We start from the raw sequence: 15,916 nt of genomic DNA on the forward strand, positions 1-15,916 counted from the left end.
CCGATTATGCCCCTGCATCCCGGCTGGCTAAAGTGCAGTTGGTGGCTTTTCTTGTGATTTGCGGAATCAACAAATTGAGATACACAAGGACTAATTACCATTCTATGATCTTATTAGCGTCTTTTAAATGTTAATAGGACAATACCCGGCCCACGAATTAAGAGAGGTCACGATAGGGGAGTGGAGGTTCTAATGTGATGTGAACACCTAGAATGAGTTTCTCCATACATTTATTTCCATATAATGCTATATAACTACATTTCATGAATTACTAGGAATCTGAAAGCAAATGACTGAACATGGACATGGTAAAAGACAGGACTATAGTGTATCAACTTATGAGTCAGTGGGTGTGATGTGTTTGACTTATGCCTAATGCTTTCTCCCTATTTCGCAGAGGGAGGAGATAAGAAACATGTATATGGTATACCTCTTGTAAAAAACATTCGCCGACTTGGTGTTGTTTAACCAAACATGTGCCCATTAAATCATGGCTGCTTTGGTACATCCAACCAAACATGCAAGCAAACTTGGCACTTGCATCCACACATATAGGCTGGTCTCAGCCTGCATCCAGGTTTGGACCAGGCTCCACCCAGATGAGCAACCAATCAGGCGCTATGTGCTGTTGTACCCTGTACATGTAATGTCTGCAAGTGGTATGTTCTCTTTTTGGACATCTAAATCTGCATATGAACATCTAAATCTGTATCTTGCATCACAACAAGGAGCTCTGCAAGCATCTGATAGATGGATGTGGAGTCTGGATGAGACATGTCTCCTGCAACAAAGGTGTTGACCTCGTTCTTGACCTCAATCCAGCTCCAACCGGCATCCTTCTTCACCCCAATTTCATCCATCCTCCGACGCACCCTCTCGGCATCCCGCCATTCTTCATGCATCGCATAGAGGTTTGACATGAGCACGTAGCTCGCGGAGTCTCTTTCTGAAAGCTCCATCAGCTTATCTGCTGCGAGCTTCCCGATGTCAAGATTCCTGTGCAGCTTGCATGATGCTAATAGTGTCTTCCAAATCAAAACATCAGGCTCGAATGGCATATTCTCGATCATGCGTAGCGCCTCGGCGAACCTGCCATTTCGACCCAGCATGTCGATCATGCATGCGTAGTGAGAAGGGGTCGGTGTGAGACCATACCGGTCAGTCATTTGTCTGAAAAAGGTCTCCCCTTCCTTTACCAGACCTGCATGATTGCACCCTACCAAGACTGACAGAAATGTTGAATCGTCTGGCCGCCAATCGCTTGAGCACATCTCACTGAATGTCTCCAGTGCCAAGTTTGCGTCACCATGCTGTGCGAGACCGTGAATCAATGAGTTCCAAGACATGACATCATGAGTATCCATGACGTCAAATGCAAGCCTTGCAGATCCAATTCTACCACACTTGGAATACATGTTAATTAGTGCGTTCCCAGTACAAACTTTGAAGTCACACCCCAGTTTCAGTGCCAGGCAATGAAGCTGCCTTCCTTGATGCAGCAATGCCAGGTCTGCACAAGAACTCAGACCACTAGAGAAGGCATAGTCATTCGGTGTAAAACCCTCTGAATGCATCTGAAGAAGCAATGCTACAGCCTTCTCACTGAAACCATTCTGGAAGTTCGCAGAAATGGCAGCTGTCCAGCTAACAAGATCAGGATTTTCAATCTTGCCAAGCACAGCCTCGAGTTCTGAAACAAAACCACTCCTACCATACATAGAGAGTAAAGCATTAGATACTCGGATGTCAGTCATTAAGTCACGCTTGATGGCTGAGCAGTGAATTTGACGCCCCAGACAAACAGACCCACAGGCACTAAGAGCGATTGAGAACGCAAATTCATTTGGCTGGACGCCCTCTGAAATCATCTCACTGAACACTCGCAGCGCATCGTCCAACCTTCCATCCCTAATGCACAGCTGCATCATGGAGCACCACGACACCACGTTCTTGGACTCAAGATTTTCAAAGACCGTTTTCGCCGTGCCAAAGTCACCGTACCTCGAGTAGAAGTCGATCAGTGCAGTGGATGCATAGACGCTCTGCGAACCCATTACCTTGAGCATATATCCATGTATCTGCTCACCAATTCCACGAGGGCACTCTGCCAGCATGCTCGTCATCGTGTGCTCGTTCGGCTGCAACCCCTGCCTCGTCATCTGGCAGAGCACATCCACAGCCCGTGCGAGCTCTCCGTTCCGGCAGAGCGCCGAGACGAGCGAGGTGTACCCCACGACGTCCGGCGCCTCCATCCGGCGAAAGACCTCCTCGGCCGCCCGCAGGGAGCCGCACCTCGAGTAGAGCTCGATGAGGCAGCTTCCGATCCAGGCGTCGGCCGCGAAGCCCGCCCGCACGGCGAGCGAGTGCACCTGCTCGCCGAGGCCGAGCGCGCCAGCGGCCGCGCACGCCGCCAGCGCCGCGTTGCACGCGAAGTCGTTGGGCGCGACGCCGGACTCCAGCATGTCCGCGAACATGGTCGCAGCCGCCTCGGGGCGCCCGTTCCGCGTGCACCCGGAGATGGCCGTGGTCCACGCGACGACGTTCTTGCGAGGCATCCGATCGAACAGGTCCAGGGCGTCCCCCAGCCTCCCGGACTTCATCAGCCCGTCCAGCCGTTTGCAGTCGAGGACGACGTCGGGCGGAGGCGCAGCGTGGCTCACGTTGACCGCCGCCGCCGTGGGCGTACGGGTACGGGCATGGCTCGGTGGAACGGGGAGGAGACGAGGCGTGGGTTGCTTGGCGTGGAGGTGGAGCGCGACCATTTCCCGCGGCTGCGGCAGAGCGGAGCCGAGGGAGACCGGGAGAAGGATAAGCTGGGAGGTGGTTGGGCTGGGCTGCATCGAATTCTTGGGGCCCAGCAGTAAGTAGGATTTTGGAGTTACACCTACATTTTTATCATGAAAACCCCAGCTAGAATCAGTTGGGATGATATCCATGGAAGTGTGCATAAATCACAACAGCAGATCTTTTGTTGAGTTTATGAATCAAAGATTTTGAGTATTCGTTGTGAAGCATAGACTTGTTGGACATAATATATATCTGCTCAAGTACAATGAGGCAAGGTGACACGCTTCGGCATTGCTCTCTGCATTCTTCACAAGATCCAACACCGCAACAGTACCTACAGATGATCTTCCAGATTACATATTTACATGGACTGGCCGACATCTCATGTTGTTTACATGGACTGGCAACAGAATGCGCCTATGCAATGTACAGAATGCTGAACTATCGCTGTCGTCTACGCTCTATGGGAGGGTGTAACAGGCTCACTGGAAAACTGCTCAGTATCAGCACTCAATAGCTTTAAGCCATTAATTGATGCATGCAGGCGATGCTTTGCTCGTTGTTCATGTGGGAAGTTACACGGACAAGAATATCCAAACTTCCAAAGCATGTGCTGTACTACTCTGTTCACATCCTTTTTAAGTCATATTTGTAAAGGGCGACCTAAGGTGTCAGTCTAGACTGATCCAAGATCTGAATATCTGATCATGCTTTTACTCCTTCGCGCTCAGCGATTGCCTTCTGCCAAATGCGCATCTGAATCAGCCAAATGCGCATCTGAATCAAATAGCTCTCTGCGCTGGTCGGTGTGTGTGTGTGTGCTGCGGCGCAGCTGCCTGTTCTTCATTAGGTGTGGTCACTGGTCAGGAGCTTGCTTTTGTGTCAACTGTGATCTGATAAACCTCATTCTTTCTCGGATATAACAACAAAAACATCCTTGGGTGACCACCTTCGCCTTGAAACTTTGTCTATTGGATTGATTATGGCACGCTCAGCTGCCTCAAGACGGTACCCAATGACAATCTCTTTCCTCTGCCTAGCTCGCAGAATGACCTCAAAGAAATTTAATTCCTCTTCTTCTCTAAGGTACATATCAGAAGGTCGTATTTGCATTTCATTTCCCTGTAAAGGGTGCAGTTGCAAATACAGATTAACCAGACAGAAACATGAGAAGACGCATGATTCAAAAGCAGCCAAGCTGCTAACTTAGAAATATAATCAGGCAAAGCGGAGCATGAGAAGAATCATATTTCTAAAGAACAAAAGGGGAAAAAAAAGTGAACTTGAACAGAACTGTCTAATCATAATAGTCCAGAGCTATTCACATAGTCCTTCAGTCTGCAGATGGGATTTCATAGGTAAGGTTAACCTAGTAAACAATATCCATGTCAAATATAAAGCTCTAATAGTTCAGTTAATTTACTAGGGGGTTGAAATATAATAAGTATATCTGATTGAATGCAGAATCATACTTGTAACTTTTGAGACGTAATTTCTAGGTCAGTAAAAAGTGATTGAACATGCAACTATAAGCTTTGAGAATTATACTTGTTCAGCGAAGAGCTCCTCCAAGACATTATTTATCTGCCGATCTTCTGCGACCATTGCCAATGCCATGCTCACTAATTCATTTGAAAGAACGTAGTCACTAATTTTTGACACTGACAACAAATTTTTTGTCCTGGGGTCCAAAATTTCACTGATTATGACAGATTTATCAGATGCTTGTTGCATCTCCCCTATCCAAGAACCTTCAGAAAAGGTCCCTCGGGGAACATGTGAAATCAATGATTCCTTGCATGGAAGACGTTTTGCCTGCAGTAGTTAAGAAAGTGAGAACAATCTTCAGTTCTAGTCATGAGGAAAGACAGCGTGGAATATATTTATTAAAAAAACATGATCAAAGATGATTGCATGTGATCTGAAGATGATTTCACAATTCTCTGTTCTAGAAAGAAACCTGAATATCTCTTATCAGCAGCAAAGTTGCAAGTGACCTTGAGTCAGCTTGGATTGCTGAATCTTCTACAGATTCATCTGCCAAAATCAGGATCTGCATTTGGTTTTCAAGCATCAGTCAGGAAAGGCCAACCAACTAGTCATTGGAATTAGCAGGGTACAACATAATATCTCATAACTTACAGAATCGAATGATTCTAAAGGAAGGCTCTCCAAGTGACGGCGAATAACAGCATTTCCCTCACGATGCACCAAAGTAATATTATCGAGGCGACTGAAGTCCAAACCTCCATCAATTAGCTTTCTTTCTCTGTCAACCTCAGGGACGTCATTAAACATCCACAACTCTGATCCTGGCGCAAGGAAAGCATCAAGTACCTGGAAATCAACAACCAATGTTTAAAACATGTTCTCAACCAAAACAAATGAAGGCCTGAATAGTGAATACCACCTTCTATCAACATCGCTGCTGTGATATTAATTAAACATAATCAAATTCAAAACAGGAATAAATACTATACTATATATTAAGAAGCATTGGCACAGGTAAGTTCTGCCACCAAATCCCTTTGCCACAAATGTCTCCATTACATGCAAATGAACTCAGTTTAGATCTGCCATCAAGTTACCATTATCATATCTTCTATATCACGGCGCCAACCACAAAACAATATTCTTTCTGGAGACTTTGGAACAACAAAATCTTTAGGCAGATACCCTCTCCTAACCTGCACAATTTAACAGAGAAAAGAAATTAGGAGCTTCAAAGTAAGAACTTACCGCAATCATATCATCTATATCCCGTCGCCATCCACAAAGAAGAATCTTCTGAGGCTTTCTTTCAGGATGAACAATGTCTATGTAAACAGCCTCTTTAACCTGAATAATAAGATTGACTTTGCTTACGGGGTGTTACACATATGTGCAGTGTCTATTTCTATTCTAGTTCTTATGGTTTCAAGTGATAACAAGCATTAGACTGTCATCTGTAAAACATAAACAGCAAAAAGGTGGCTGCACCAACATTACTCAATGATCAAAATGGGAAGGGAATGGATAAATTGCAAATCTCAACACCAAGGAAATAAAGCTTCATTCGAGCAGAAGATACAGACAATCTACTGCTGTGTGCTGACTGCTGTTATTAAGTATATGATCCTACTGATTGAATTTTACTAGGGATGGAAGTAATTCCAGAAGGTGCTCAAAGAACCCAGGACCTCCTGGACACTAGTGAAGAGACTCTAACACTATGGAATTGGTAAACAAATTAAAGTCCATGTGCAATGACTGAGATACCAATTGTCAACAAAATATTAAAAAATATAAAAAAAACACTCGCAAATCTAAGTATTTTTAAAAAGCAAATTGTAGTCTTGAAAACAGTTGATGCAGTAAGTTCCAAATATAAGAATAGATCAATGGAAGAATTTAGATATATAATTGACAGATTATATAACAGAACCTGGAGGCTGACCATAACAATGGTACTACAGTATAGTTTGTGGAATGCAATGAGTGGACTAACAACTACCGACATTGCCAAGGAAAACTTGCAAAATTCTAAAGGTCACAGGATTTAATACCAACAGTGAAAATATCGAACCGACTGCTTGCAGATCAGTGTAACAGAAAAAAGAACATTACATCTCAAAAGAATTACCTTGGGCAATGGTGCTGGAGCATATGTATCATCATCCTCTGCAATTACTATCACCTCATCACCCTCTTGCAAAACATAACAATCATCAGGGTTTAAAATAATCTTGCCCCCATAAGATGCCACTTTTATGCCACATGGAACAGCTTCAGGAAAGCTAATCAGCACATCTTCAAATCGCATTCCATCCAATTTAGGCCATCTTTTAATGTAGAATTCACAGTTCTCAAAACCAAGAATGTCTTCCCATATCTGTATATTAAACTCAAATGATCTTTCAAATAGCATGAAGAAATTATTGACTACAAAGACTAGCATTTGATCAGGCAGATAATCATAGTAAGAATCCTACAGATGTAGGTATGACTAAAATTTATATCCACTAGCTTTAGTTTCACAAAAAAAATATGTGGATCTAAGCTAAAGAAAATAAGTATAGAAAAAAAATGGAAAAAAAAGTTTGCATGAAGGATATAAAAACTGTGACCAGCAATGGGTAAAATGTATAGTAGCTCATGCGGTCATGTATGTCTAGAAATTTTGAATGAAAGATTATAAGTTTAGCATATAAATTTTTCTATAGCATGTGTAACTTTTTAAACTTAGTAAACAGACTTTACTAAATGGTCTTCTAGATGCACATGATACATTAGTTTGCAACAGAATAGTAACTAGTCCCTCTATCCCAAATTATAAGATGTTTTGGCTTTTCTAGATACATAGCCTCTACTATTCCAAATTATAAGATGTTTTGGCTTTCCTAGATACATAGTCTCCCACTATGTCTAGATGCATAATAAAAGCAATGTATCTAGAAGAGACAAAATGTCTTATAATTTGGAATTAGGGAAGTAGAATCCAACAGAATGCCCCAAAGGAAGTTTATTTTAATTAGTTTAATGTCATAAGCACAACCAGATGGTCAAAGTGAGCATGCACGACACCCAAAGCTTAGTGTGTTGATTTTGTGCTGGTGCAAATGCAAAAGAAGGATGTGGAAATCTAGTGAGGGGTCTTATTTAAACTAAGTGACAGCATTTAATAATCGTTGTTGGTTAGAAGGAAACCTGTGCAAGGCCTGGTTGACGTGCACACTGTATCATCAATCGTCCAATCACATCATGTGCCACAACTGTTTCCACAAGATCTCCACCAACAAGTTTGACTAGAACTTCATTGTCAAGATCACTAAGCTCCACTACTATGTGACCACTTAGTCCCTCTTTAACTCCAGTTAAACTCAGGACTGTTCGCAGTGCTCGTGCATCACTCTACAAAAAGTGTGCAATGATGTAAGGAACAGATTTCAAGAACAGCATAGCTTGATCAGCGACACTTACCTGGTCAGCATTTCCTTCTTCAGCTAAAACAACAATTGCCCGCGCCTTTGAAACTGAGACCTTGTGCATGAAGGTTTATTAGTTGAAAATAGGCACATATAGGGAAAAGGTGAAGTGCTATTCAAGCACTAACTAACATGTACATTGCAGTCACCCTATCAACTGTCAATAGACCACAACGGGTCGCAAAAGATCAAAATTCAAAACTGAGAAAAAGTATGTTTCAATGCATGTATTTACCTTTTTCAAATCAGCAAGTATCAAAGGGCTTCCACTTCTACATATTACAGCTGTTCCTTTCATGTCAAACTCCATTTTAGCAATATCTGCTTCCATTTCTTCTTTGTCTCTCTCAGCCATCACTACAATGGTCCCACCTCTCAAGCTTTCATTAGCAATGGCAATTTGGTTCAGCAAAGATCCCTATTGCCATCCAATGAAAGGGATTACAACATAAGATATGCACAACATTTTGTTCTTACAACAAGATGACATGTAACAAAGCCATTATGTAAGTTAGCTTCAGAGCACTAAAGTTGCCAAAAGTGTGGATCGAATTCTCAGAATATGCACGATACTATGACAACTACTGTATGGTTTTGCCATTTTAGGATAACTGTGAAGCAACCTTACAGACCTCTTAATAAACAAATTAGCGAGTACTACAACATTCGAAGAATTAGAACAAGAACAGCAATACATCAAACATACAAAAAAAATGCATCAAAATATTAACAAAGGTTCATTCGAAGATTACCAATTTATCACTCCACCCAAGAATTAGAGTGTGGCTCTGTTCTATGACTTCACTTCTTCCTTTCCTCAAAGAATCAAACTTCTCAGAGATTGAATCAGTGACAAGACCAAGCATCATAGCAAAAACCAACATTCCACCAATACTAATTGAAACTGAAACCAGCTTGGGTCCAAGACCCACAGCATTGGCATGGTTCCCTGAGTCAGCGACGAAGGTCCAGGACAGCCAAAGACAATCAGATAAGCTATCATCCGTCACACCATACAGAGCCAGTCCACCAAGAGCAATTAGTAACAACGTAGCAACAAGTAGGACCAATGGTTTAGCATACGGATGAAGTGACAAAAATATATCGACCCTGTATGCGAACCGCTTGTTTATTGGAACTTGTTCAGAGTCACGTGACCTCCTTATCTTTGACACAAGGTCCACGTACTTGAGAATGAGGAGTGGTGCGTATAATACCGAAAGCGAGATAAGCAAGGAAAGGTTCTTAAGGCTTCTGCTCTGCGTGGTACTGTTAGCAGCATCCTGATAGAACAGATTAATGATGCTTGTATTCAATGAAGAATCTACAGTGCAGGACTGAAGTTTTGCAGTAGCTACAGCCAGCTGCTCCTGAAATAATCACAATGAAACAGGGTAATAAAATCAGTCAAAGGAATGTACAGTGTTTCACGCGAATTCGCGTACTGCAAGGTAACTAAGCGTGGTCATGTACCTGCAGAAGGTAAACCTGGTCGTGCAAAGAGAAGTTCCTGCGGAGAAGGGAGGCCAGGCACAGTAAAATAACCTGGAGCGAACAGAATCCACGATTAAACAAGCCGAGCCAACAAAAGTCAGACACGAAAACCCCAGCGAGTTCACCCGTTCCTCACCGCCACGGAGAGCACCCCCGACCACCGTGGAGCGATCGCCGACGCTGCGGGCTTCCTCCCGTGCACTGGCGCGGCCATCGGGGCCGCCGCTTGCTCGGAGGCAGCCGTACGGGCATCTTCGCGGCGGACGCCGGCGTACCGAGGGTCACGGCGGCGCGGCGCGGACGTAGGAGTAGGCGGCGTCGGCGTCTTCTGCTGCTGCTCCGGCGGTGGGTGCGGAGAGCGGGAGCGGGAGCGTGGGGTAGGAGGCGGTCGGCGGTCGGCGAGGGGGTAGGCTGAGTAGGGCTTGGAGGAGCGGTAGGTGGAGGGGAAGGGCGCACTGGGGGTCCGGGACCTGGAGGAGGCGAGGAACGGCGGCGCCGGCGGGAAGAACCAGTCGCGGTGTGGCGGCGGCGGCGACGAGGAGTCGGGGTCGAGGGGCATTTTGGGGAATTCCCGGGAACGTTGCTACGGCAGCTGATGTGTGGGGACTGCGGAGAGCCTGAGACGACGAGGGGAATGTCTGCGTTTCTTCGCGCGTGGTTGCTTGTCGGTGTCCGTCAAATTATTAGGACATGTCACATAATATTAATTACTGGTTAGTTGTCCGTGTCTTGCGACGGTACACGAATACCGCTGATAAAAGCATTAGTAGTAAGGATCACTTTGGGTCTGTTTGGTTGGGCTGTGGCTGTGAAAAAAGTTGTTGCGGACTGTGAGCTGTGGAAAAAGCTGCTGTAGGCTGTAAGCTGTTAAAAAGCTAAAAACCGTTTGGTGGAAACCACTAAAAGTCGTTAAAAATTCTTCGATATATGTTTTCATAGTTCCATCTGAAAAGCCACTAAAAGCAAGTCCAGGGGTGCTTTCAGATTTGCACTACGAGAAAGTCGGCTTTTAGAAAAAACTGCTTCCTAGATCCAACTCTTTGGTTGACTTTTGGCTTTTAGGGGGGCAAAAGCCAAAGCCAAAAGTCAAACCAAACACACCCTTTATGAGATGTGCTCTCTCGACAGGAGGAAAAGGAGAAAAGTCATATTCATTTTTTATTCATCAATTAGAACAAAATAGAAGAATCAACTAAACACCATACATGTTCATATATCAAACTTATATATTGTCTAATAACTACACTTGTGGTCAATAAGATGTTATTAATCAATTACGAGATTTCATATGGATACGCGATGTGTCAATACTAATACGCCATTTTTTCCTAAAAAACAAAGATATAGGGATATGTTATTTTGTAAACATTAGTAAATATTTGTAAATAGTTTATATTGGCTAATTATTGATGATAGTTGTCTTCGGATATTCTGCATCGTGCTCCTGACATAGTAGTCGACTGCCTGCTGCAGGGGTAGACCCTTGTACTCCATGACAGTGGTCATGTCCCACTTGAGCGTGTCCAACACGGCGCACGCGCCACATGTGTATGTGCCGAACCTGATCAGCGATGAATTTCCAATGCGCCCAAGCATCTTGCTCATCAGTCGTCTGTGGACATTACCGCCGCACACCCTAACGTCTCCGATGCGTACACACTGATGGGCAACCCGTTCATCACCATGGCCACCTTGTGTACGTTGTCGCTGTCCACGCTGTTCGCGCTACACATGTCCATTCGCGCTGCATTTGTCCATCCCCATCGGTGGGATGAGGTAGTCGAACTGCGCGAGCGCGAAAAGTAGGAAAAAAGAACAACCATGGTTGATGAGCAAGATGAGGAGTAAGAAAATGATGGACAACCTCTTTCCTCGGTCAAACACCCTATCGATGCATTTAAGGGGAATATGTTATATAAATAATAAATGTAAAAAAGGGAAGAAACAAAAGGAAAATCACAACTTGCTCCCGTATTCTTTTACTTTTATACCCTCCTTTTTCTTCCTAAATTCTGGGTTGCGTTCACGCACATGGGCAGTTGGGCTTCCACCGACCACCGTATTGGGATTTTTTTTTTTCTCCCAGAGTAGTTCCCTCTCTCTGTTCCCGACGCGATCAGCTCAGCTCTTCTTCCACTCCTCGGCAGCGCGGTCGGTGCCCGCGAGGTAGGCCTTCTTCCTCCTCTCGGCGCGCGCAGGCGCACACGATTGCGAAGCAGACCGCGTACATGGCGTACACGCGTCAGTTGGCGCGGGGCGCGGCCCTTGCCGCGGCACGGTGGAAGACGACGACGTAGTAGTGCACGCCGACGGCGAGGCCGACCACCATCTGCACGAGCCCGAAGGCCTTGGCGGCATCCCCGTTGTCGTCGTCCTCGGGGGAGGTGGTGCCCGAGAAGACGGCGACGAGGTCTACCATCTAGAGCACGAGGTAGGCCATGAAGCCGAGTGACTGTGTGGCCTGCGTCCAGGCGTAGGCGGCGGGGGAGATCGCGTGGACGAAGCGCAGCGACCGCGGTGAGTGCGAGCGTCGCGAAGTAGATGGCGAGGTACGCCTGCGCCAGCAGCAGCGTGTGGTGGAGGAGCGGCAGGTACGGGCCCATGCGCCGCACCAACGCGATGAACATGAAGAGCGGCAGTAGCAGCAGCACCGCCACTGATATTGTGGAGGCGGCCACCGCCGCCCACCGGCTGTCGAGGATCGGGCGCACGCCGTCGGTGATCCCGGCGTTCGCCGCAAACAGGTACGCCTTGGAGTGCTGCGAGAGGCGTGCTAGGTCCGACATCAGCGTCTCCTGCAGCCGACTGGGCAGGTCCTGGAACTCAGAGATGAGGTCGTCGGTGCCTTCCTCTGCCTGCTTGGTCAACACCACGTCCTCCTTAACCTCCACCTCCGCCGCCAACTCCTCCTTGCTGACGACAGTCGCATGGGCTTTTGCCTTAGCGTCGCCAAGCACCGGCGCCTTCTTGCCTGATTTGGTCGGCTTGGCACCGACATCCGCGGTCGAATTGGCCGCCAACGGTTTCTTCGCCTTCTCAGCCGCGATGTTAGCCTCAGATTTGGCGCCCGTCTTGGAAACCTTGGTGGACTTTGCCAAATCAGCGGGTGGCGGAACGCATCCGCCCTAAATCCTAAAATGAGGAGGGGGCTAATCGTTTTGCCTGCTAGATAGAATCGGGAAGAACACAACAACACACAAGGGTTAGAGTGGTTTGGGCCGCCGGAGCGTAATACCCTACTCCACTATGTGTTGTATTGAGCTTGAGAGCTTGTATAAACTTGTGAGTCTGAGAGTCCAAGTGTGCTTGAGCCTAAGTTGGGTCTGAGTGAGCCTTGTAATGTCGTATGCTCTCCCTTTTATAGCTCAAGGGGAGCACGTACAAGGGTCTTGAGCCCCGACATGTGGGCCCAGGGGCATAACGGAGGAAATACATATAGAGGTATCCAATGCCAGTGTCGCTTAGACGATCTCCGAGCGCTATAATGTCCGTAGGCCATATAGCTGGGGTTAATGTTAGAGTTAAATCCGAGTCCGAAAGAGAGGGAAAACAAATCAACCAAGAAATAAAGCGGATGAACACGGTGATTTGTTTTACCGAGGTTCGGTTCCAAAGAACCTAGTTCCCGTTGAGGTGGTCACAAAGACCGGGTCTCTTTCAACCCTTTCCCTCTCTCAAATGGTCACTTAGACCGAGTGAGCTTTCTTCTCAATCAAATGGGTCACTTAGACCCCTCACAAGGACCACCACAACTTGGTGTCTCTTCCCTTGATTACAAGTGTTTGAAGAACAAGAATGGGAAAGAAGAAAGCGATCCAAGAATAAGAGCTCAAAGAACACGAGCAAAACTCTCTCTCTAGTCACTAATTGGTCGGAGTGGATTTGGGACTCGGAGAGGCTTTGATTCTATTGAATTGTGTCTTGTATTGATTGCACTAGCTCTTGTATTGAATGTGAAGTCTGAAAAACTTGGATGCTTGAAGTGGTGGTGGTTGGGGTATTTATAGCCCCAACCACCAAACCAACCGTTGGGGAGGCTGTCTGTCGATGGGAGCACCGGACAGTCCGGTGCGCCACCAGACACTGTCCGGTGCACCAGCCACGTCACCCAACTGTTAGGGTTCTGACGGTTTCGACCGTTGGAGCTCTGACAGCTTGGGACACCGGACAGTCCGGTGACGCACCGGACAGTCACTGTTCACTGTCCGGTGCGCCTTCTAGCGCTGCTATAACTCTGTGCGAACTGTCCACGCACTGTTCACGTTGCAGGCGACCTTTGGAGTCGACCGTTGCGCTTCTTAGTCGTTGCTCCGCTGGCACACCGGACAGTCCGGTGAATTATAGCGGAGTGACTTTCCAAATTCCCGAAGGTGGCAAGTTTGAAGGAGTACGGCCCTGGTCACCGGACACTGTCCGGTGGCACACCGGACAGTCTGGTGCGCCAGACCAGGGTTCTCTTCGGTTTCTTTTGCTCCTTTCTTTTGAACCCTAACTTAGATCTTTTTATTGGTTTGTGTTGAACCTTTGGCACCTGTAGAATATATAATATAGAGCAAACTAGTTAGTCAAATTATTTGTGTTGGGCGTTTCAACCACCAAAAACATTTAGGAAAAGGTTTGACCCTATTTCCCTTCAGTAACCTTACCTCAAATCTATCTTTGAGAATACACTGACTCCTCTCAACTGATCAAATAAGTCTTCAATTCGAGGTAGGGGGTACTTGTTCTTGACAGTGACTTCATTCAAAGCTCTGTAATCAATGCACATCCTCTTCGTGCCATCCTTCTTCTCCACAAATAATACTGGGGCTGCCCAAGGTGAGGTACTTGGTCTGATGTAGCCTTTCTCCAACAACTCATCAATTTGCTTCTTGAGTTCTACCAACTCTGGTCCGGACACTCGATAAGCTCTCTTGGAAATAGGGGCGGTGCCGGGGATAAGCTCTATGGCAAATTCAACTGTCCTTTCAGGTGGCATGCCTGGTAACTCTTCGGGGAATACATCGGAGAATTCTGACACAATTCTAATTGCCTCAATCGAATTGGACTCTTTGTCATCTACTGATAAATGGTGACACCAACTTAATTGTTCTCTTGTCGCAACTGACAGTGGCTTGATTTCTGTGTAGCCAATTCATCCATAGGATGACATATAACCCTTGAGCTCCCATTACTACTAGGCTAGCGGGGAAGTCTACCCCCCTTATTTCAATCATTAGGTTCGGACAAATCCTATTGGACTGAACTTTTCCCCTAACTGAATTAACTCTTAAAGGTGGAATCATTGGTTCTATGGGGATGTTATATGATTCTACCCAAGATGCAAAAATAAAAAAATGTGTGGCATCAATATCAAATAGTACTTTTGTTGGGTAGGATTCGACTGGAAACATACCTACTGCCATGTCCTGAGCATCCTGGATTGCTTCGGCCTCCAGGTGGTTCACCTTTCCACAGTTGTAGGCCTGACCACGGACTCCTGATGCCTGCTGTGGCGCTCCTTGTCTTGCTGGGGCATTGGCTGCTGACGGCTGCTGAGCTGCTTTCTTGGGACAATTCTTCGCCCAATGATTTTGTTCTCCACAGTATAAGCATGCATGACCTCCTACTTGTGCTGGGGCTACTTGGCCATTCTGGTTGGTTGCTGGGACAGAAAGACGAGCTGCCTAGTTGTTCTGACGCTGGTACTGATTTCCTCTAGGTTGGGTGCTCTAACGATACTACTGCTGCTACTGCTGAGGAAACTGCCTTTGGTACTGGTGCTGGTGCTGGTGCTGGTGTTGACGCTGATGCTGGTGACCTTGCTTGAATTGCTGGGGTGAGTTGCCTGAGTAGCGGGGACGACTGCTACTCCCGGCCTGAGGACCACCAATCTTGCGCTTCCTATCCTCCATCTCCCGACACTTCCTTTCAGTCATGATTGCTTTGTCAATCAAATGCTGGAAGGTGGGGAAAGTATGATTCATCAGCTGATAATGGAGGGGATCAACCAATCCTCCCAGAAAGAGGTACTGCCTCTTAGCATCCGAGTTAATGTCCTCTAGGGCATAACGTGACAGCTGCAAAAACTTATCCCTGTACTCACTGACGGACAGGGGACCTTGCTTCAGGGCGAGAAACTCCTCCTTCCTCACTATCATTAGTCCTTCGGGCACATGGTAGCAACGGAAGTTGTCCCTGAACTCCTCCCAAATAATGGCTTCAGGGTTGGCATGGGTGGCGAGGTAAGACTCCCACCAAGACTGTGTTGCTCCCCTCAGCCGTCGGGGACCATACAACACCTTCTCACGGTCGTTGCACTGGGCAGTGTGCAACTCATGCTCCACGGTACGCAGGTAATCTTCCGCGTCCATGGGATCAGTAGAGTGGGCAAAGACAGGGGGATGGCCCCTCGTGAACTTTGCCCGCTTGTCTCTGGGCACCTGTGGCATCTGGACTTGCACTAGAGGCTGTGGTGGCTGCTGCTGCACCTGCTGCATTGCTGCTAAGGTCTGACCAATTGCCTAAACTGCTTGCGTCTTCATCAGGAACATCTGCTCAATGGTCATCGGGGGTGGCGGTGGCAAATGCTGCTGTGGGCTGCCTCCTCTTGGGGTGTCTGCTGTTATGGCTGAGCATGTCTCGCTCCTCTGCGCCTGTTCTCAAACATTTGTAGAAACCACACATACCAA

At 46.6% G+C, this 15,916-nt stretch overlaps 2 protein-coding genes and 1 pseudogene across 4 annotated transcripts in view; all 3 read right to left on the minus strand.

Annotated features, from left to right (window-relative positions):
* Positions 1-3,053, minus strand: part of LOC103625722 (putative pentatricopeptide repeat-containing protein At1g56570) — a 7,907-nt gene extending 4,854 nt beyond the window's left edge. Inside the window, exon 1 of one of the 2 annotated variants that reach the window (XM_008646116.4) lies at positions 431-2,951. In XM_008646116.4, coding sequence (XP_008644338.1) covers positions 681-2,948 — 2,268 coding nt within the window. In that variant the 5' untranslated portion in view covers positions 2,949-2,951 and the 3' untranslated portion in view covers positions 431-680. Of the gene's footprint in view, positions 1-430 lie in introns of both variants that reach the window. The other variant, XM_020537816.3, reaches the window with a different exon arrangement.
* LOC732836 (probable ion channel CASTOR) lies at positions 2,977-9,919 on the minus strand. Of its 2 annotated transcripts, none has more exons than XM_008646118.4 (12): positions 9,382-9,917; positions 9,225-9,296; positions 8,504-9,121; positions 7,987-8,169; positions 7,747-7,806; positions 7,474-7,677; positions 6,410-6,658; positions 5,527-5,625; positions 4,930-5,124; positions 4,748-4,840; positions 4,336-4,602; positions 2,977-3,909 (listed from the first exon to the last, which is right to left on the minus strand). In XM_008646118.4, exons 1-12 carry the CDS (start codon positions 9,802-9,804, stop codon positions 3,691-3,693), a joined length of 2,682 nt encoding a protein of 893 aa, XP_008644340.1. In that variant the 5' UTR covers positions 9,805-9,917; the 3' UTR covers positions 2,977-3,690. The 2 variants fall into 2 exon arrangements, with proteins under 2 accessions (XP_008644340.1, XP_008644339.1); XM_008646117.4 differs by lacking the exon at positions 5,527-5,625 and adding an exon at positions 5,376-5,474 and having other exon boundaries at positions 2,981-3,909; positions 9,382-9,919.
* Positions 9,920-11,366: 1,447 nt separating this feature from the next.
* LOC103627943 (uncharacterized) lies at positions 11,367-14,844 on the minus strand (annotated as a pseudogene).
* Between the last annotated feature and the right edge of the window lie 1,072 nt (positions 14,845-15,916).

The sequence above is a fragment of the Zea mays genome, chromosome 5 (assembly GCF_902167145.1).
Source record: "Zea mays cultivar B73 chromosome 5, Zm-B73-REFERENCE-NAM-5.0, whole genome shotgun sequence".
In the NCBI taxonomy this organism is placed as follows: Eukaryota; Viridiplantae; Streptophyta; class Magnoliopsida; order Poales; family Poaceae; genus Zea; species Zea mays.